Source organism: Protopterus annectens, chromosome 7.part0, assembly GCF_019279795.1.
Source record: "Protopterus annectens isolate FY-2018-M chromosome 7.part0, PAN1.0, whole genome shotgun sequence".
Lineage (NCBI taxonomy): Eukaryota > Metazoa > Chordata > Ceratodontiformes > Protopteridae > Protopterus > Protopterus annectens.
This window is the reverse complement of record NC_056739.1, coordinates 1,471,517,093-1,471,538,521: the sequence shown is the minus strand read 5'-3', so window position 1 is coordinate 1,471,538,521 and position 21,429 is coordinate 1,471,517,093. Positions and strand designations below refer to the sequence as shown.

General features: G+C 45.4%; 1 protein-coding gene across 1 annotated transcript in view; it reads right to left on the bottom strand.

Annotated features, from left to right (window-relative positions):
• Window positions 1–21,429, bottom strand: part of EDEM1 (ER degradation enhancing alpha-mannosidase like protein 1) — a 1,151,518-nt gene that overhangs the window by 63,924 nt on the left and 1,066,165 nt on the right. The window contains exon 12 of the mRNA XM_044078019.1: window positions 2,890–3,075. Coding sequence (XP_043933954.1) covers window positions 2,890–3,075 — 186 coding nt within the window. The remainder of the gene's footprint in view (window positions 1–2,889; window positions 3,076–21,429) is intronic.

Here is a 21,429-nt window from a genome sequence, read left to right as displayed (position 1 = left end):
TGTTTCTTAAATGTGGACCAACCCTCTAGGTCAGATTCCCTAATTTTAATTGCGAATGGTTCCTGACAAAATGCAAACAGAGGAGACAATGAGCACCCCTGCTTTGCTCCTCTTCCCAATAATATGTTTTCAGTTACCCTTCCATATACTTTTACTTGAGCTTTAGGCTCCATCATACATCTATCAGCTGTCATGCAAAGCCCATTCTCTCCAGCACCTGCCAAAGTTAACCCAAGCATACTCTATCAAAGGCTTTCTCCGTGTCAAAATGCAATAGCATTAAGAGCTTTTTTTCTTCTTCTGCACATTTATGCATTATGTTTACCAATAATATGTTATCAAATGTCAGTCTCCCCTTTATAAAGCTACATTGGTCTTTATTTATTAGCTTGAACAACAGTTTTGCAATTATGTTCGTATCGATGCAAACATTTTATAGTCATGATTTAAAACTGGTATTGGACAACAGCCAGGGTGCAATGGATCTTTGCCCCCTTTGGGAATTACCAATATTACTGCTTCTGTTCATGAGTGTGGTACTTCCTTGTTCTACAATACTCTGTTAAACAATTCAACCTATCTCTGGGAAAAATCATCTCATTCTATACCTCCACTGGAATAGCACCCCATCCCAGTGTTCCCATGTTTCCTAAACTGATCCAGTACTTCTATCGTTATTAATCTTGTTAGGCTTTTTCCTTCCTCCTTGTTATTATACCTAGTGGCAGGTCTTGTAAAAACTCTTCCATATCTGCATACCAATTTACATTGTCTAGCTTTAGAGTATAGCACCTGGTTGAATTTATAAAATGTTTCTGCAATTTGCTCTGGATCCCTCATTAAAAGTCCCTCCCTCTAGGTCCCTAGCTTGGGTAACCTCTCTCTCCACTTTCTGCATTCTATGTTTCTCGGCCAGTATTTTTTGGTGTTCTGGGGCGTTAGAAAAATATCTCATATTCATTGCTAACTTTTTCTTAGTATTCCGTTTTCTATATTAATTACCCACCTCCACTAACTTTTCCAGTTCTTCTTTCTTCTCCTTTCCTAGTAATCCTTTTCTCTTTTGCAGCTCCCTTATCCTCTCTAATTTATTATTTACCTCTTGTTCTATTCCCTCCAGTTTCATTTTTCCAAATCAGAAAGATTATAATGCAGCCTCTTCTTTGCTTTATCCCACGAGTCCTCTGTCAGCTCTCTCTCACCAAAGCCTTCTATTAGTCACATTAACTGATCCTTTAACTTTAGCTGGTTTTGCGGCTTCACCACCAGGTTGCCCCTACTTTCCAATGCCTATTAATGCAACTGGGCAAGCCTTGATTAGCTGCACTTTCACAGGTGTGTGGTCAGAAATTAGTATGTGGTAGGTTTTGTTTTATCAAATACTCATGGTCCTCTGCTACATAAATTCCATCTAGCCTTGACCATGTCCCTTCTCCTCTTCCTTGGAATTTAAATTTATCTGGAGCCTTCACTTTCTTACTTAAGTCTGTCCACCCGTATTTTTTCACTAACTGTCCACACTATTTGGCTTTTAAAGTTGCCTTCTGCTTTCTGGGCCCTCCATCACATTTAGTTTGAGTGCAATATCATTCCATTCGCCTGCTGCAACCATTATCCCCTGATGGCATGCACCTATGTACACTATGGTCCTGCTGTATGACTGTTTTTTCCTCTCCAGGTAGGGGGGGGTACACATTCCCTATTCTTTTGTCCTCTTAATAGCTTCACAAAAGTACATCTCTTCCCCCATCTGTCTTCAACTGATATGTTTGCCCCTCTTTTGATTAGGGCTATTACAACTCTTCTTCTACCCTATTTTACTTCTGCATAATATCATAATCCTTGCCATTTCTTAAAAAAAAATGTACACACACAGTTTTAAATGCATTATTTGCAAAATTACAATAATCGACCTTAACCCTTTCAAATGCCGTTGAACCATACGTTGTTTGTTTCCCTTCTTCTAACAAGCCATTCACATTCCACATTATTTTAAATTCCATTCCTGATCAATTTTTTTTCCTTTTTAAGCCTATTATACATGCCATAGAGCCTATTATCTCTTTCCTTTTCACTACTTTTTCCATTGCACTAAAGCCACAAAATGTTTCTCTTCTATGTCCACAACATGCAACATCATTCATGAAATTCAGTACTACTCCGTCTTCTAGATAGCTAACCTGCCATCCTGGTACTGTGCTGGATAAATCAAAGAAGATGAATTTAGAATCGGCCGTTCATTTTTTTTTCCTGTTCTACTTCAAACATGTATGAATGGATACTTCTATAGAGTAAACTTGTACTTATATTCATTCTCTTTATACACTTATAACTGTATTAACTCTCTTATTTTTCCAGGTTCTGGATGAAACAGGACCAACGTGGTCCAGTCCAGCTTTCTGATTAGCAAGAGAAACATGACATTTTACCTTCTTACAAAGTCTGATCATATGTATTTAATCCTGAGGTAGACAAACAAAGGACAATGAAGCAGCAAATACAAATATATGCTGAATCGAGCATACAGAAAGCAGCTAAGAAACATGTACCCAGTTTCCCCTAATGAAACAGAAAGGAAACATGATCATTACATGAATGCTTAAGTGTAGTAATAAAATACATGAAAACATGTATTTAAACTGTTACTCCTACAGAGGAAAGAGTATTGTGGTGTGATTGTGCTTTTAAGGTTAAGTTAGTGCAAACACCTGTTGACCAAGGATTTGAAATATCATGGCAACATTTAGAAACCTCTTAAAATGAAGTAAATATTTGCACACTTCATATGTACTCACAAAATAGCAGAGTAGGCTTGATTATCCTACAGTTAATTCTTAAACCAAACAAGATTTCAAACTTATTAAAGTAAATGAAACAAGTTATACTCACATTAGTGCTAGAGTTGGCAAGTCTAAAATCAGGCTGTTTAGATTCTTTCACGCTTTCTTCTTTGTTGGGAAATACATCTTGCCAGAGATTCTCACGGAAGTTTCTATGCACTGGCACTATGTGCCCTTCAGTAGTAAATATGTGTCTGTTTTCAGAGTTGTGCAATGGGTTGTCTTCATCAAATAACTAAAAATAAAAATAATCCAAAATTTTCAGTAATCAGTTCACAAACTCAAAAGTTTATTTTTTTCATCCAGGAAGATCAAGCTGGATAGGCAGCATTTCCTCAAGGAGAAAAGCTCCAACTTAAATACAGAGTAACCTCAAAAAACAATTAATTACAACAAGACACACATAAGAAACAGAACATATTCTGTAATGCATACAAGCTGAATATAGAGTGCCAACAAAACAGTCTCAAAAATGTAATGCAAAACTATAGACATATACTGAATGCATTCCAGAATAGGTAAATGGTGTGGGAAACATCTGAAATGCGTGCACACACACACATGTACAAACGTGTATTAAGGTTTTTACACATCTATGCACAAGGCAAGGTCTTGCCACTGCACCAGAATACGTATTTGTATATGTAAAGTGTTAATTCTAAGATAGACGGAAATGTCATTAGAAAGTACAGGAAAGAACTGCAATGGAGACAGGTATACATGAAGGAGAAGAAATAATCAAGGCACCATACAGTTGAGACAGACAAGGATAAAATGTAGCAGAAGAAAATGAGAACAGAGTAGGAAGGGTGAGAAGTAGATTAAGACTAAGCAAGCTGAGACAATGGAAGAAGGTAGAAGAAAGGTCAAAGGCAAAGTGTAAGAGTGGTGACAGACTTGGGTAAGGATGACAGAAATGTATAAAGTGAGACTTTCTGAATGAAGCAAGATTTCATAAGTATTTCTGAAAAGAGCTACACTTCAGTAGAGAAGTATCTAGCTTTTACAACTGCTAGTCTGACACAGAGAATAAAAGAGTGTGGGATGGGATGTTATATAATTCCACTAAGTACATTTTATGCAAGTGTAAAAAAAAATCTAGCAAGAAGCATAACACAAATGCTTCCACTCAGCACAAGTACATGCATAAGTAACTAACCTCAGTTGGATGTTAAGTACAACCTACAAGTTCATGATAAATGTTTGTAATAAAGCTAAGGAGATGCAGAATGATAACATGATATGATGGTTGTGGCTTATAGTAGGTAACCAAAAACACAATTGCACCCTACTTTATCGACTTTCTAATCAACTACCTCCGTGCAATAAAACAATAACTGAGACAGGTTTGTCAGTAACTAAAACTGCTAAGTCTCAGCTCCCTCAAAAAACTTTCATGGGAGCTGACTAATACGCAAAGCCTTGTACAATCACGATTTTGCCCTTGTCCTGAAGTACACTGATTTCAGAGAATAAAATAAAAGGTACAAGAGATGAAACACTCTACTGGAGAGGATAAGTGGCTTATTACCCACAAAAGGCTATTATGCTTTAATCAAAGAGCTGCCAGTTTGTGTTATTTAGGATGATTTTCTGTTAAATAGTTTTCACAAGCTGTCCTTTATCTGACATTCACAAACCATTTCTCGACATATTACCCAGTCATCAGAACAAAAATGACGTTGCTGCACACTACTTAAAAAATAAAACAGTGGAACGTGGCCCATTTTACCTTATTTCGCACACAGAATGATGGGTACAAAAAGTCAAATGTGTCACATATCTGATGGTATGTACACTGAAGTTTGAAAAAGGCAAAATGTGAAAAGTAGGTAAATAATACTTGGCCATACAGAAGTTCAAGAAAAAAGTGATGCAATTGCAATGGATTGTCTAAGTCTTGGGTTGCAAGCATCACTGTTCATGTTAAAGTGGTCTGAAAAGAGCATTAACCACTCAGATTTATTTCTGGAAGCTCAATTTTAATAATGACCAAGAGTGATAGATAAATTCTTCATATTTTGAATATTCTACCATCAATAGAACAGATATTGGCAATGACTGGTTGTTCGGTATGTTGTAGTTTAGTATGAAATTCTGTATATTTTGACTTCAGAATATTAAGCAACAGTTCTCATTTTGCCATTGACCGAGCCTGATAAATCCTCTACCGGCACCCAAATAATCCATTTGTTTCATGGTCGCAGAAGTTGGGGATTCTTGGGCAGGTGAGAGCTCCATGGCTCATTCATTCCTGTCCAGGAACCCGCACTGAGTTCAACTGCTGATGGCAAGAGGGAGAGAGCTGGGTGATAGGAAGTGGGACAGGTTTGCTGGTCCTGTAGGGCAGCCTACCTGCTCCCCCAGAGAACCACCCTCCTTCCCTATGGATATTCTTCCAAGACCGGCTATTGCCAAGGAAAAGCATGCCTTCTCACACTAAATTCCCCTTGGTTCACAGTGCAACTTGGACATGGCAACATGGGATAGACAGACTCGAGATCAAGGGATAGACACCTACTACTCCAGCTAGGTGTTATCCATGTGGTGAGCCACAGCTACCTGCCTCTTCTATTTTGGGTGAGCCCACAGTGAATGCTCACTCCCATCCTCCCCTGCTAGTTCCTAAAGGTGCCCGAGCTGCTCCGTGAACTCTGGTTGCCTGCAATGTAATCAGGGCTTTATCCCTCTACGCCACAGAGTGGCTTTCCATTTAGCCAATGTTGAGAAGGACTTCTCTAATATAAACTTATAAAATGTGATTTTGACTGAAGACCAAAAAACAGCAGAGATCTCTACATACTAAACCAAGAGTGAAGGATGATAGCAGTATGCACTGTTTACAAAAACAAGAGAAGTCCTAACAGTGTGCCTTGAAGTATACCAAGAGAGTCCATCTGGTCTGAAGAGATGCTAATTGCACCACTTTAATATTTTTCTAATGGTAAGATAGCACAAGAACTACTGCATTTCTTCAGGCCTGCCAACACTGTCCTGCAGGTTATGAGTAAGGACTGGATAACTAAGTCAAATGTTTTTGAAAGCTCTAAGAGGTTTGTTATTATACTACTGATCTGTTGAGTTCAGATTTAACAGTGTCAGGGACAGCTATAGACACCATGCTTTAGACCACTACTACTACACAGCGTTGAAGATACAAGCCTTAAGTCAAAGAGAAAGGATGCAAGGGCTTTTCTCACTGTTTTCCAACACTTCTGCCAATGAAGAGTATAGCTAAAGGATGAAAAGCAGGCGGTGCATCAATGAATCAGTTTTATCAAGTGGAATGATTACAGCTTGCCTTCATATATAGGGACAATGATCTGTAATGCTATGATTAAGGAAAGCTGTGATGGCTGACAACGGCAGAAGTTGTAGGGTGAAGTAATTCTGGTGGCATTTTGACAAATGATGTAGAGCCATATAGTTTGAGTTGATTTAGGTGCCGATGCAGGTACTGCACCGATTACATGTTTTTACATGAAAGGAGATAGAAGTGGCAGAAATCATTCTTAAAGTAGCCTAGGATTCTTCTTTGTTGTACTGATGTAGGAATAATATTGTAATAAACTGCTGAGTTATTTTTTAAAGGTATAATTTGGAGAAGCACTGGGAGCTGCAGAAAGGCCTGGGAAAAGAATGGCTTTTACTTTATTTTGGAATACTTCTGAACTCTTTGGAACTTTTCTGTAGTTTGGTTAAGTATTTTTGTTCAGAGATCTGGAAAAGGGACATGCAAGAATTTCCTGCTTCTAAGAAGGAAGAAACCTGCTGTTGATAGTCTGTGGCTTGTTAAGCTTCCAAAGATGATTATGTGAGCCCATGACTCCATAACTTAATGAATATCTGCTGTACGCCAGGACAGACAGTATGCACTAAACGTTTAGCAAGAGTTCATACTGGAGTATTGCTGAAATAGTGCATAGTATCATCTAGAAATTTAATGATAAACAGTAATTAGGGTAGCAATCAGGATTTTAAGAAAGTTGATTATATTAAATAAGTTTGGGGTATTATTAGTTGCTATACAAGACAGAATAGTTGTGTAAGAACTTACCATAACCATAGATGTCCTTCTCTTCCATGTTGCAGTATTCTTCACCTTAGGGAGTTGCTATCTGCAGCACCAGACATCCGGTCAGTATACCAAAGTCATGAAAGCAGGGGTACATGCGACGTTGCATGTAAGAGCCATAAAACTGACACCAGCTATATCTGTGACATCTGCACGTATCCAAGTCATAACTGGCTGCTGCATAAAGAGAGTCCCCAGGAAGAGGAGTAGTAAAGGTAGTGCAAAAACCCCTCCCAGACACAAGGTCAGTAATCAGGGGAAGGACCATGTTTATAATATGGTCAAAGAGAAGGGGGTGGGTGGGACTGAATACTGCAACATGGAAGAGAAGGACATCTATGGTTACAAAGTTCTTACACAATTATTTTATGTCCTTCTATTCCCATGCTGCAGTACTCTTCACCTTAGAGAAAGTACCAAAGCTCTCTAGGTAGTAATGTGGGTGGCAGGTAAGGGATCAGAGACCTTGCAGAATAGACCTAGCAAACCCTGCTCTAGCCCTGGAAATGGAGTCCAATTTGTTATGCTTGGTGAAGGTATGTACCGAGGACCAAGTTGCTGCCTCCAGAAGAGAAGAGTAATCAGTGCCCTTGAAAAAGGCTGCTGAAGAGTAAACAGCTTGGTGGAATGGGCTTTGACAGATGAATTCAACTGTTTTCCATGAAAGGAACAGCAAAAGGCAATAGCCTTAGAAATCCAAGAGGCAATTGTCTGTTTTGACACAAACTTGCCTAGGGCCCTAGGATGAAAGGAGACAAAAAGTTGATCAGACTGTCTGAAGAATTTGGTCTTGTCTAAATAGAACCTTAGTTGCCTATGAACATCCAAGGAGTGCAAGGTCCTTTTTGAGGAGTTCAATGGCTGAGGGTAAAAGACAGGCAAGTTAATGGTCTGGTTTAGGGATATCTCATTAACTACTTTTGGCATGAAGGAAGCATTAAGTCCTTACAGAAACCCTATCTTTATGGCAAACAAGGTAAGGAGGTGAAGCCATAAGGGCTTGGATCTCGGATACCCTCCTTGCAGAAGTGTGAGCCACTAACAAGACTATTTTCCAGGTACAAAATTTAAAGGGGGAGGAAGAATGGGCTGACTCAAAGGGTGCTGGTGCAAGTTTTTCCAGCACAAAGTTAAGGTCCCAAGGTGGGAGAAATGGACTTACGAGGAGGCCTAATAAGAAGGACCACTTTCGAAAACAGCTTGACATATAGCCTGGAAGCCAGAGGTGGAGTCAGGGGAAGGCAAGCAGAAATGGCAGAGATGCACTTTTACTGAAGACTAAGACAACCCTGAATGCAGCAATTCACACGGGTAGGAAAGGACCAGTGGAACAGGAGCTTGAGACGGGTCCTGTTTACTCTTATGGCACCAGTTGGAGAATCTTTTCCATTTGAATAAATAGTTTCTCCTAGTACTTAGTTTTCTGGCCTCCTGCAGATAACTGAGTATGTCATCTGAATATAGGTGCCTAAAGGGGATCAAAACTCTTATCACCCACACAGTCAGATTGAGATTGAGAATGTAGGGATGAATAAGGGACCCCTTGTCTTGTGAGAGTCGGTCAAAGTGATGAGGTAACCTGTGATGATGGCCCTGGGCTAGATGAAAAATTAGGGGAAACCAGTGCTGTCTTGGCCAGAAGGGAGTCGCCAACAGGATGTTTGATTTGTCCTTTTGTATTTTCAGGAGGACTTTGTGAATCAAAGGAAATTGGGGGAAGGCATAAAGGAACATTCCCTCCCATGAGAAGGAGAATGCATCCACCCTCCAGGCTTGTGGATGGGGAAACCTTGTACAAAAGAGGGGGATCTGTTTGTTCTGGGAGGAGGCAAACAGATCTGCCTGAGGAATACCCCACCTGGGAACTAGATCCAGAAACACCTCCCTGTGAAGCATCCATTCGTGGGAGGGTGTTAAGGTCCTGCTCAGTGTGTCTGCCATCATGTTGTCTTCTGATGGGATGTAAACTGCCTGCAAATGAATCTGCAGTGTTGTTGCCAGGGACCAGATTTGAACTGCCAGACTGCAAAGAGGGTAGGATTTTGCTCCTCCCTGTTTATGTAATGTGTTTATGTACCACAGGACTGTCATGTTGTCTGTAACTACCTTCAGCGTGCCAGGCAGAAGAATATTTTGAAAGGCTTGCATTGCCAAGTACAGGGCCCTTAATTCTTTTAGACTGATGTGGTTCTTTCTTTTTGGAATGGACCATTCCCCTTGCACCTTGTGCTGGATGTTGGTATTGTGAAGGATAGCCCTCCCAACCTAGATCTGATGCATCTATATAAAGATGCTGTTTGCGTGGGAGTAGGAATCTGTAAGTGCACCCCCTGATTACAGGTGATGGCACAGATCCACCAGGTGAGTTCCCTTTTTAAACAGGGGAGAAGATAAAGATTCATTTCCAAGGGATGAACATGTTGGTTCCAAGAATTTCTCAACACCCTGAAACTTCCTTATGTGCATCCTTGCTAAAGGGATCATGGGGATCAAGGAAGCCATGAATCCTAGGATTCTCAGGAATTCTCTGGCTGAGATGGATGGTAGTAGTAGGAGGAGGGTTTGGAAAAATTGGGTGAGAAATTCCCCTTTCTGGGCAGGGACAAAGACTGACATCAAGTCTGTCCTTATCCTGCACCCAAGGAAAACAAGATTTGAGGGAGTCATTTGGAACTTCAAGTGATTCACAGTCAAACCTAGATTTTGCAAAATCCTGCAAACCCAGTTCAAATGCTGAGACAGGGTGAGAGAATCCTGGTGCAGGATCAGGGGATCATCTAAGTAAGGGTAAATTTGTAGGCCTTGTAGTCTGAAGTATGCAATGACTGGGGCTAGACATTTGGTTCATAGGTGTGTACTAGGCTAATGGCCGTGGAGCCTTTACAAGCCTAGCCCATAGGATTACCCTGGCATTGTGCCATCCGACCTTAGTTCCCAGTGCCACTGTCGAGTAAAGCTACTGGAGTGATCCCTGGGGTGAATATTCTATTTCCCATCCACTCATCAAGATTTCGCTTGAAGAGGGCCAGTGAGGTGCTCTGCTTGACATGTGTGGGCAGTCTCTGGGTTATGAACCTGTTCCTCCATCATGTTCTGTTGATTGTGGTAATAAGGTTGAGGTCTCTGGAGTGTGTAGTGTGGAGGGATTGGGATTTCTTTAGATGAATCATTTCTAACAGAGCTGGGTCAGACATGGCTTTGTAAGTCAAGCACAGATCGCCTCTAAGTAGGCGATATGAGACAGAGAATAGTTGGAGTTTTTTGAGTCTGCCCATATAGGACAAATGTTTAAGGCCTAGGATCCACTTTGTAAGGTACTTTTACGGCCTCTCCAGTTGCTGCAGGTGTTTAGTGAGGTACAAACCAAATGGGGCATTGTACTCAATGACTGGCCTAATGAGGGAAGAGTAGAGGTAGACAATGACCTCGTTCTTCCTGGAAGCAAAACCCTTAGTAATGAGATGTGCCACATAGGACTTTCTGACCACAGTGGCAATGTGATGGTCAAAAGAGAGGTTGCTGTCAACCTGTGTTCCCAGATTTCTCATAACGCCTTTTGTGTTCAGAGGACTACCATCGATGTGGTAATTGATGGGAACCAGGTTTTTCCCAAAGGGGATGATAACACATTTTTTGCATTGAGCTTAAGTCCATGGTTCTGACACCAGTTGTCGGTCTCAGTGAGGCCTTTCTCTAGCATGTCAACATCACTTGGGGAGTTAATAACAGCTACCAACTTGCAATCGTCTGCGAACTTTGTCAGCCAGAGTCGCTTCATGTCGGCCTGGACTTCAGAGAAGTAGATACCAAACAGGAGAGGACCCAGGACAGAACCCTGTGGGACTCCACTCGTAATTGGTTGGCAGTCTGAACTGGAGTCAGCTACTTTCACACTGTGGGTTCTACCTGTGAGCCAATTTTCAACTCACCTAGTGATATAGGGGTTGATGCCTAGCTTAGTGAGTTTTTCTACGATTCCTGAGTGAGGAATGGTATCAAAGGCCTTGGCCAGATCAAGGTAGGCTGTATGAACCACCTTGCCTTCATCCACAGCTCTGGTGACTGACTCAAAGAAGTTGACCAAGTTGAGCAGGCAGGATCTACCCTTCACAAAATCAAACTGTGTGGGATCCAGAATTTGGAGATTCCCTATATCCTTGGTGAATACTCTTCAGATTGTGGAGAATCCAAAGGGCAAGGCAGAGAACTGAAAATGTGAGGAACCCACTGAGAAATGAAGAAATTTCCTGTGAGTGGGATGAAAAGGGATGTGAAGATAAGCATCCTTCAGATCCAGGGAGGCCATGAAGGCTTGCTGAGGAATAAGAGGAAGAAGGTGCTGTAATGTGAACATTTTGAAGGTAGGCACCTTGAGAAAGAGATTGAGGAAGGATAGGTTGAGAATGGGTCTCCAAGAACCATCTTTTCTTGGAACCAAAAACATCCTGGAACACAACCCATTGGCTAATTGATCCTCGGGTACTGCTTCTATAGTGCCCTGAGAGAGGAGTTGTCTCAGGGGGGTGGAGAATGGAGAAAGCTGACTGGGTGGAGGTTGTGGAACTCCCTGGAATAGTGGAGATTCCCACCAAGTCATGAAATATCCTCTCTCGATGGAGAGTACCCATCTGTCTGTCTGTGGTAATCTTCTGCCAGGAGGATAGGGATAGGGATAGGGTTAGGGTAAGAGGGTCACAGAGGAGGAGCTCTATCTGGGTCTGGCTGCTTCCGAAAGGATGAAGGTGTTGAGGTGGATGAGGATCTAGGAGTGGATCGTTTCCTAGGTTGTCTTCGACCCCTGGAATGAGCAACAGAGGAATGGGAGGACTGCCTTTTAATGAAGCTGGGTTTTTGGGGGTAGTTCTTAGGGAATCTGGGATCCAGTGACACCAGTAAAATGTTTTAGATTCTGCAAGTCTTTCCCTTTTTCCTGCAGTGACTTAAGTAGCTCTGCAGAGGCAGCTCCAAAGAGTGCTGATTTATCCAAAGGATATCTAACAATTTCACTTGGACATCCAAGGGCAAAGGTTGGAGTCTCAACCATGAGAACCTCCTTAACACAGAACCAGATGCAGCCGATTTGGAAGATGCTTCAACAGCATCATAGCTGCACTTGATTGAATGTCTACCCACCTGGGATACCGTGTTCAGAAGGGTGTCCAGCTAAGCCTTGACTGGTGAGTCAGGCATGTCAGACAGCAGAGTAGAGGCCTTGGTCAGGGAATCCAGAGCAAACTTGGCCATATGAGTTTGATAGTTAATTGCTCTTATGGCCAAGGTGGAAGAAGTATACATCATCTTCTCCAACCTAGCCATAAATTTACTATCCTTACTAATGGGGAAAAGAGAAGAAGGTAGCTGCCTTGAAGACTTGTTAGCTGAAACTGCAATAATAGCTGGATCTGCTGGTGGATTCTTAAAAAGATACTGTTCCTTTGCAGACACTTTGTAAAATCTGTCTGGTCTCTTCTTAGCATGAGGCTGTGACTCTGAGCTCTGGGAAACAGCTAAGAAGGCATCCTGGAAAGCTGGAAGTAAAGGAGGAAAGTACAGTTGTGCACTTACTATAAATGTAGATGCTCAAGTGTATTCACTGTTGCAGTCATCACACTTGGGTTATCTGCCTGCAGGTAGCCCTCAGTCAGGCCCGAATACCAGAGTCTTGGGATTTCTGCGTCAGATGCTGTCACCTCTTCTATGACGTCAGGTTGTCAGGGGTATAAAATATGCAGCTGATGCCATTAGATCAGTTTTTCTTGCCCCAGATGTCAGGAGCCCCCAAAATAGGAGGCAATCACATGGTGTGGAACACCTCCAGTAAAAAGTAAATACCACTGCCATAAGATATGGCCAAAAAAGAGAATAGGTAGAAAGTATAGAAAAGACAGGGGGCTGGAGGGAGGGTAACCAGGACTGCAACAGTGAATACACTCGAACATCTACATTTATGGTAAGTGTACACAACTGCACTATGTTCTTCATGTTTCACTGTTGCAGTCGTCACACTTGGGTTGATTCCCAAAGCTGAGGAAGGGTGGAGGCAGTCAAGAAGTATTAGGGCTGGCTAGCAGGCCTTGCAAGACTGCTGTGGCAAATCTAGCTCTGGATTTAGAAAAGATAGGTAAGTGGTAATGCTTGGTGAAGGTGTGTACAGAACTCCAGGTTGCAGCTTCAAGGATGTCCCTGATAGGGACTCCCCTGAGAAATGCTGTAGAGGTTGAGGTAGCCCTAGTGGAATGAGGTCTGATCCCCTGTGGGGTAGGTTTCCATGGTGTTTGTAGCAGAAATGGATGCAGTGTGCTATCCATTTAGAAACGGTTTGCTTTGAAATGGCCTTGCCCTCTGCCTCTGTAGCAAAGCTGACTAGCAGCTGGTTAGATTTTCTGAAAGGTTTAGTCCTGTCAAGATAGAACCTGAGCTGTCTGTGCACGTCCAAGGAGTGCAGGATACTTTCCCCTTTATTCTGAGGATTAGGAAAAAAGGTTGGTAAATGGATGGGCTGGTTTAAAGCCACACTGGATACCACACCTTGGGCATAAATGATGGGTTAGCCCTGAGGGAAACCCTGTCCGCATGGAAGACAATGAAGGGTTCCACAGCCATAAGGGCCGGTAACTCAGACACTCTTCTTGCTGAAGTGATGGCTAGAAGTAAGGCAATTTTCCAAGAGAGGAATTTTAACTCTGCTGTAGCAACAGGCTCAAAATGGAGGAGCGTGAGTTTCTCTAGTACACCTTGGGGGTCTTAAATTGTTAGCGCCTCTCAGGAACTGTTTGATCAGAGGACAAGAGAAGAGGGATGGCTCAGTATTGTAATGAGAAGGACAGGCCTTTGTGGAGCAGCTCTGCTAGATTATCTGCTAGATAATCTAGGACTGAGGTAAGGTGGGCATGGCTGTGCCCTTTCCTTGAGACTGGCTCCAAGAATAGTATCTTTTCCACTTTTCTGAATAGGATTTCCTAGTACTAGGCCTCCTGGCCTCAAGGATAACATCCAGCACCTGTTTGCTGAGGGTTACTGGTGATGTATTCAGGGAATAAGCCAGGCTGCCAGGTTCAGGGTTTGCAGCTGAGGATGCAAAATCTGTCCCTCCTGCTGGGACAGCGGAGAGGGGGTCTGATGTAGGTGCTAGGGTGGCACTGCTGTCAGACTGCGTAGGAGTGGGTACCAGTGCTGGCGTGGACAGTCTGGTGCAATAAGGATTGTTCTTGGCCTATCCTGTTTGATTTTGAGTAGTATTTTTGAAAGGAGGGGCAGAGGGGGAAAGGCATAGATTGAGAGGTTTTCCGATGTAAAGGACAGGGCATCCACTTTCCATGCTTGGCTGTGGGGAGTTCTGGTGCAAAATTTGCTCAGTTGACGGTTTTGGGGGGAAGCAAAGAGGTCCACCTCTGGTGTCCCCCCACCTGTGTATTAGAAGTTTGAATGAGTTGGGTTCCAGTTTCCACTCACGTGGGACCATTAGATTTATGCGCAAGTCTGCCAGTGAATTTTGTTTGCTTGGCAGGAATTGAGCTTGCAGGTGCACTTGACTGCTCAAGGCTGTATTCCACAGAGCCATGGCTAACCTGCAGAGTGGGTAGGAATGAGTTCCCCCCTGCTTGTTTATGTACCACATAACTGTGGTGCTGTCTTGTCTTTATCAAGAGTTGTCCTGGCAGGATAAGGTATTTGAAGGTTGTCAGTGCATTCTGTACAGCTAACATTTATCTTTGATTGATATGCAGGTGAATTTGTCCTAGGGTCCATTTGCCTTGAATGCATTTGCCTGCCATGTGAGCCCCCCCATGCATAATCTGATGAGTCTGTTGTCAGGGTTTGGGTGGTGGGGGGTTGAGTGAAAGGGAGTCCCTTGTTGTCGTTGCAAGCCTCTGCCCACCAAAGGAACTCTGTCCTTAGGCAAGGAATGATAGGAATCACTGTTTCCAGGTCATGAGAATGTTGACACCAGAGACTTTTTAAGTACCACTGAAGTTTCCTCATATGCAGTCTTGCATATGGAATTAGGAGAATGCATGAGGACATGAACCCTAGGGCTTGCAGTATTTTTCTTGCAGATAGCTGGGTTTGGGTGGCCAGTAGTTTGAAGTAATTTGTCAAATAAACCTGCTTTTCTGGAGTGATGCCATCTGGGAAGTTGTGTTCAAGCTTGCTCCCAGGAATACAATCTTTTGACTGGGTACCAGGTGTGATTTCTTTTTGTTGATGGTATACCCCAGAGATGTTAGGAGTCTCTTTACAAATGTCAGGTGCTGATGTAGCAATTCCTGACTGTCTGCCTGACTCAGGCAATCGTCCAAATATGGGTAAATTTGAATATTTCTCTGCCTGCAGTATGCAATGGCTGGAGCCAGGCACTTTGTGAATACCCTGGGCACAGTAGATAAGCCAAAGGGAAGTGCAGAGAACTGATAGTGCATAGAGCCTGTCCTGAAACGTAGATATTTCCTGGAAGACTCCCTTTATGGGGATGTGCAGATAAGCTTCTTTGAAGTCTAGGGTGACTAGCCAGGAGTCCTTGGCTAGCATACGAAGCAGCTACTGGAGTGTAATCATTTTGAATTTTGGTACCACCAGGAAGGTGTTGAGAGTTGACAGATCCAGAATAGGGCACCAAGAGTTCTCTTTTCTGGGCACCAGGAACAGTCTGGAGTAGAAATCCTGTCCCCTTTGCTCTGTTGGAACAGGTTGAATAACCCAGATACTGAGAAGAGAAAGTACTTGCTTTTGGACCTCTGCCCACTGGTTTGGAGGAAGGTATGGCAATCCGCTTGGGGTTGGCAGTGAGTGGAAGTAGAATCTGTAGAGATACAATGTTTAAGACCCATCGGTCCTGGGTAATATACTCCTAGTTTTTTGCACGCAGGGCGAGTTTTCCTGCTAGGGGTGCAAGTACTTGGGCATGGCTGGGAAGGATGAAGGACAAGTCATTGTGAATTTTTCCATAAGGGGGTGGCTTACCACACCCTGTTTTTGAAGAAGGAGCACTCCATTATTTAGATCTGTGCATACCCTGAGACTGTAGTCTTTGTGGTCTGCTGCCCCTGGGATTGGACTGAGAAGGTCTGGGAGGGACTGGAAAGGACCAGTTTTTTGAAGGCCAATGCCTACTGAATCTAGGTGGCTGTACCTGTAAGAAATCTTTAATAGTTTGCATAGATTTAGCTTTTTCCTCCATCTTTTTAAGAACTTCTGCTTTTGTGCCAAACAAACATTCTTGGTTTAATGGAGCATCTAGTAATTTTGCTTTGACATGGTCTGGCAAGATTTGTTTCTTCAGCCAAGCATGCCTTCTCAGAACAGACCCAGTGACAGCAGCCCTGCAAAATGCTTCTAAGGCATCAAAACCACACTGCAAAGTATGTTTACCAACTTGGTTTGCAGAATGCATTAACTCTTGTAAGTCTTTATTTTCTGTACAATCAGGAATCAACAACATTTTTTGTTTAATTAGTTCCATAATATGCTGCTGGTACTTCAACATGTGAAACTGGCAATTTAAAGCCCTGAAGGCATCTGTCTAAAGCCCTAGAATCCCTGTCCAAAGGGGTATGTTTTTTGGCTGTAGTAGCCTTAATAACTTTAGGTCCCTGGGAAATGGTCTCTGGATCCATACTCTGTAGTACCTGTCAGGCTTTCTAGGAGCTGGTGGTAAAGTATCAGGGGTAAGACTGGATTCCATGAAGACATCATCTACAATATCCAAGACAGGGGGTATAGCTAGAGGCCTATGCTGAGGCAAGTCTAAAAATTCCCTGAGTCTCTTTTTGGACTGTGGGTAGTCCTGGCATTCTCAGCGGAAATGCTCTCTTAGGGTATGCGAGGTTTCACAGAATGAAATGTCCTCTGGGGGGAGGCAGAGGGAATGGAATCCTCTGCATCTGAATCCTCATAGGTAGATAAGGGTATGTCATGGTAATCACAGGGGTCAGAGTCATTGGACTCTTGGTCTGTACAATCAGAAGGAAAATCAATTCTTTGTTTTTTAGAGGGGGAAGGCTGGCTTCCCCTAATTAAAGTAATACGGCCTTCAGCCATTCCAAGCATTTGTTTCTGTGGCATGGGAGCTTGAGAATGTGCTTTGGTCATCGGTTTCCTAGGCGTAGTGCGAACCCTGGGCCTTAGAAATTCGGTAGTTTTAGTCAATAACGAAGTAGTCTGTTTAGTATGAACATCGGAAGGTCTGAATACACCCTCAGAAGCCGGTGCCTGCACAGCGGCTCCGGACTCATCCAAGGTAGAGACATCCACAGGTTCCATAGTCGAAGAAGCATCTTGCGGCATATCGAACTCCGAATGGGTCTCAGTAGAGGCCTGCAAATCTGTAGAAGTGGGTAACAAGGGCTGCAAAAGCACCTCACTGAGTACCGGCAGACTGGCGGCTAGTTTAACGGAAGCGTCGTCGGCAGTTTTGGACCTATGCGGTCTGTCTCTGTCTTTATCCTTGCATGTTTTTGGAAGATCGGTAGTCCAATGGCTTATCGAAGCCATTTCGGAATACGGAGAACGAAAGTGAAAGAATTTAGTGACAAAAATAGCCCGATGATGAATAGTTTGGGCATTGAACAAGGCACAAAACCGACAGCAAGGGACGTCATGGTCTGGGCCTAAACAGGATAGCTTTAACTGGGGAGGAGATACCGGGAGTCCAAGTTATGAGTGGAACTGGAGCAACCAAGCCGTAAGCTTGAGATTGTCCAGATGCTGGACTGGGAGGCCTAGGGGGTGGGAAATCACATCCAGAAGGGGATCTAGAATCCAAGGCGGATTCACCAGATGAGACCAGAGGTAAGGGAACCAAGCTTGACGAGGCCAGAATGGGGCAATGAGGATCATTTTGCTCCCCAACCGACTGGCTTTCTGTAGGAGCTTCAGCATCAGAGGTAGAGGAGGGTAAGTATAGAGTAGACCAGGAGGCCAAGCATGCACCAGAGCATCTCTCGGGAATTCCCCGGCGAGGGGAATTAGAGCGAAGTAGCTGTTGCATTTCGTATTTGAAGGAGAGGCGAAGAGATCGAAACAGGGTTGTCCCCATATGGCAAATATCCGCTTCGCTACCTGGGGATTGAGAGACCACTCGTAAGGAGACAGTATGGTGCGACTGAGTTTGTCCGCCAGGATGCTGGACCATCCCGGAATGTGCGTTGCAATAAGAAAGGGGTTGGTGGAGATCGCCCATTCCCACACTCTCATAGCTTCTCGACAGAGTGGGTAGGACCTGGTTCCCCCGTTTGTTGATGTACCAGACCACCGACATGTTGTCTGACTGAACTGCAACTGTTCCTGTAGGAAGAAGGCTCTGAAGTCTTGCAACGACAGCACTGCCCTCATCTGTAGAACATTTATATGCAATGAGGTCTCTGTATCGTTCCACGTGCCTTGGACCGTCCTGCCCGCATAATGCCCCCCCCCCCACCCGAGGTGGGAGGCGTCCATGGTCACAGTGGCTAGTGGAGGGGCCATGGAGAAAGGGCGTCCCGCTTGGAAGTCCGGTGATTGTAACCACCATGCGAGAGCCCTTTTGCAAGCCTTGCTGAGGGGGATGGGGTGACTGAGAGGATATCGACGGAAGGACCATTGGACTTGGAGAGTCCACTGCAAAACCCTCATGTTCAGGCAAGCCATGGGGAGCAGGGTAATTGCGGATGCCATGGAGCCCAGCGCCCTCAGGACCAATCCCGCCAGGGGAGCCGACGATAAGTAAAATGGCCTGCACATGTAGTCTCAGGGTGTGAAGCCGTTCGGTGGTTAAGAAGGCTAGTAAGTTGTTGGTGTCTAATCTGGCCCCGATAAAGTCTATCACTTGAGTCGGGTTGAGAAAGGATTTGTCTGTGTTGACGGTGATCCCCAACCAGGGAGCAAGGTGGAGAAAATAATTCCTGGCTGAGCAGAGTAGATGCCTTGTTGGGGCGGTCATGAGCCAGCAGTCTAGGTATGGAAACACCTGCATTCCCTGAAGCCTCAGGTGGGCCGCTATCACTGCTAATACCTTGGTGAACACCCTGGGGGCTGAGGTGAGATCGAAGGGAAGGACCCTAAACTGATAATGACTGGCTCCTAGCCGGAAGCGGAAAAACCTCCTGGATCGCTTGTCCATCAAAATGTGGTAATACGCATCCTTGAGGTCTATCGAGCACATCCAGTCGCTCTCCCGCAACAGGGGGAGAATGGATTGAAGGGTGACCATCTGGAACTTTTCTTTGGTTACTGACAGGTTCAGAAGGGAGAGATCGAGGATTGGCCTTGGGTCCCCCGTCTTTTTTGGCACCAAAAAGAACCTGGAGTAGTAACCCGATCCAAACTGGTCTGGGGGACGTGTTGGATGGCTCTTTTTCCTAAGAGCTGCTGAATTTCTGCAGCTGTAGCCTCCCGCTGATCGGGTGGAACGTCGGGGAGGCATTTGGGTTGGTGAGGGGTGTGAGAGAAGGGAATTTGGTATCCTCTGGATATGATGCGAAGCACCCAGCGGTCTGTTGTGATGGGCTGCCAGGTGCCTCGAAAAATGTCCCCCGACTGCCTCCAGAGAGGAGCAGTCGGGCAACCCCTCAGGGTCGCTGGGTGGGCCGGTCAGAGAAAGCTTCTCTGGCCCCACCATTCCTTGGGCCCCCCTCTGCCTCTAGGGCAGCGTCCACCCAGTCCTCCTCTGCCACGGAAGGACTGGGGATCCGGAGCGGACTGGGATTGTTGCGACTTCCGGAACCACATCTTCTTCTGTCCCTTTTGGTTCTTGGAAAAGGACCTCTGGGGAGCAGAGAAGCGGACTCCGATGGCAGACAACGTCTTCCCGTCCTTTTCGCTCTGGACCAAAGTCTCGCGAACGGTCTTGCCAAACAGGGCAGAACCATCAAAAGGGGCATTCGCAAATGACGCCTTGAAGGGTACCGCGAAATTGCAATACCGGAGCCAGGCCTGATGCCGCATTACGAGGCCTGTTCCACTGGCTCTAGTGGCTCCCTCTGTGGCGTGGGACAACAGCCGCATAGAGGTGTTAGACATGGACCTGAGAGTGGCCATCCGAGTGGATACAACCGCTTGTCCTCCACCGGCATGGACTCCGGGGGTGACGCAGCGTACTCTTTGATAAGGTCTCGCTGCAGTCGAATAACATGTGCCATGTAGTTCAGCGACCTCACCGAGAAGGTCGCTGAACTAAAAGCCCACTTCCCTAAACGGTCCATCAAATGGGACTCCATGCTCGGTGGATGGACCGAGGGGCTCTCCTGAGCTAATTCCCTCTTGGTGGCCGCCACCAATATGGCATCTATGGGGGGACCCTTGCTCCAATGGGACCTCTCGGAGGGTGGACTAAGGATTTTATCTGGGCGTTTGGGGACTGGCTCAACAGTGTCCGGCTCCTTCCACGCCCTAGTGGTAATAAGGTCCACTAAGGGGTCGGGCGGAGGGGACACCCAAGAGGTAGATGGTCCTGCTTTGAATGCCTCCAGGAACACGGATTAGTCCGAGGAAGCCTTGGGGCAGACCACCCCCCTCTTATCCTGAGCATTTCCATGATGTCTCCGAAGGAGACATCCTCGGGGGGTGACCTAGGGGAGCCTTTCCCTTCATCCAAATCCGTGTCATCAGTCAAGGACTCGGGGGAGTCCACGTGCCTCCTCTTGCACTTTCGCTTGTGAGGGATGTCCTCGGGAGGGCTGTCAGAGGACGTCTCACCAGCCACGTCCTGTTCCAAGGGAACAACCTGGGACATCGAAGCAGGCTGTCCCTGGGGCCGGGTGATGGAAGCCGGACCCAACAGAGAAGGAGTGTGGGGCGGAGCCGAAGCAAGGACCAGGGGCCTGGAAGCACTCGACAGAGCCCTCTCCACCACATCGAAAGCCGAGGGAGAGCCGCTCTCTCTGTGATCCGAGAGCAAACCCTCGCTTGGATCCCATGGACGGATCGGGGTCGGCACCGAAGCCATCGGATCCGACGGACCAGTGTGCTCCGAACTAGACGGAGCCGAAGACACACTGATTCCCTCAGATCCGACGCTCAGCCCATGACTCAGAGCCCGGATCCGACAAAAATAGACCCGACAGGCTCGAGGGAAGAGTTGGCGCCTAAGTACCAGATACTGCCGGCGCCGACCGACCTCTGGCTCCAAGGCTGCTCGGCTCCGAAGGCTCCGAACCTGGGAAGCGGGTTGGAGAAGGAGCTATTGGGGCAAAGAAAGGTGTCGAACTCCCCCCCAGAGGGCGGGGGGGGGGGAGGCAGGAGCACTCCCATCTGCAGTTGGGCCTGGAGAAACCTTCGCATCATCCGGTCCAAATCTGCGTCGGAAAGGCTACGAGTCGATCTCGACGAGGCCACCGAGGCTGGCTGGGAATGCCACCTCAATTACCTCGACGGAGATCGGGTCTCCTCCTCCTCGGGTCCCGGTGAGAAGCACGGAGACCGGATCCGAGAAGGAGGAAATCGGGAAGCACTGGAGGGAGAAGACCGCTTAGCCGAGGGGGCCGAAGCGGAGGCCTCGGCCCGCTGCTTGTGGTGCTTCTCCCTCCTTTTTTCTTTCCT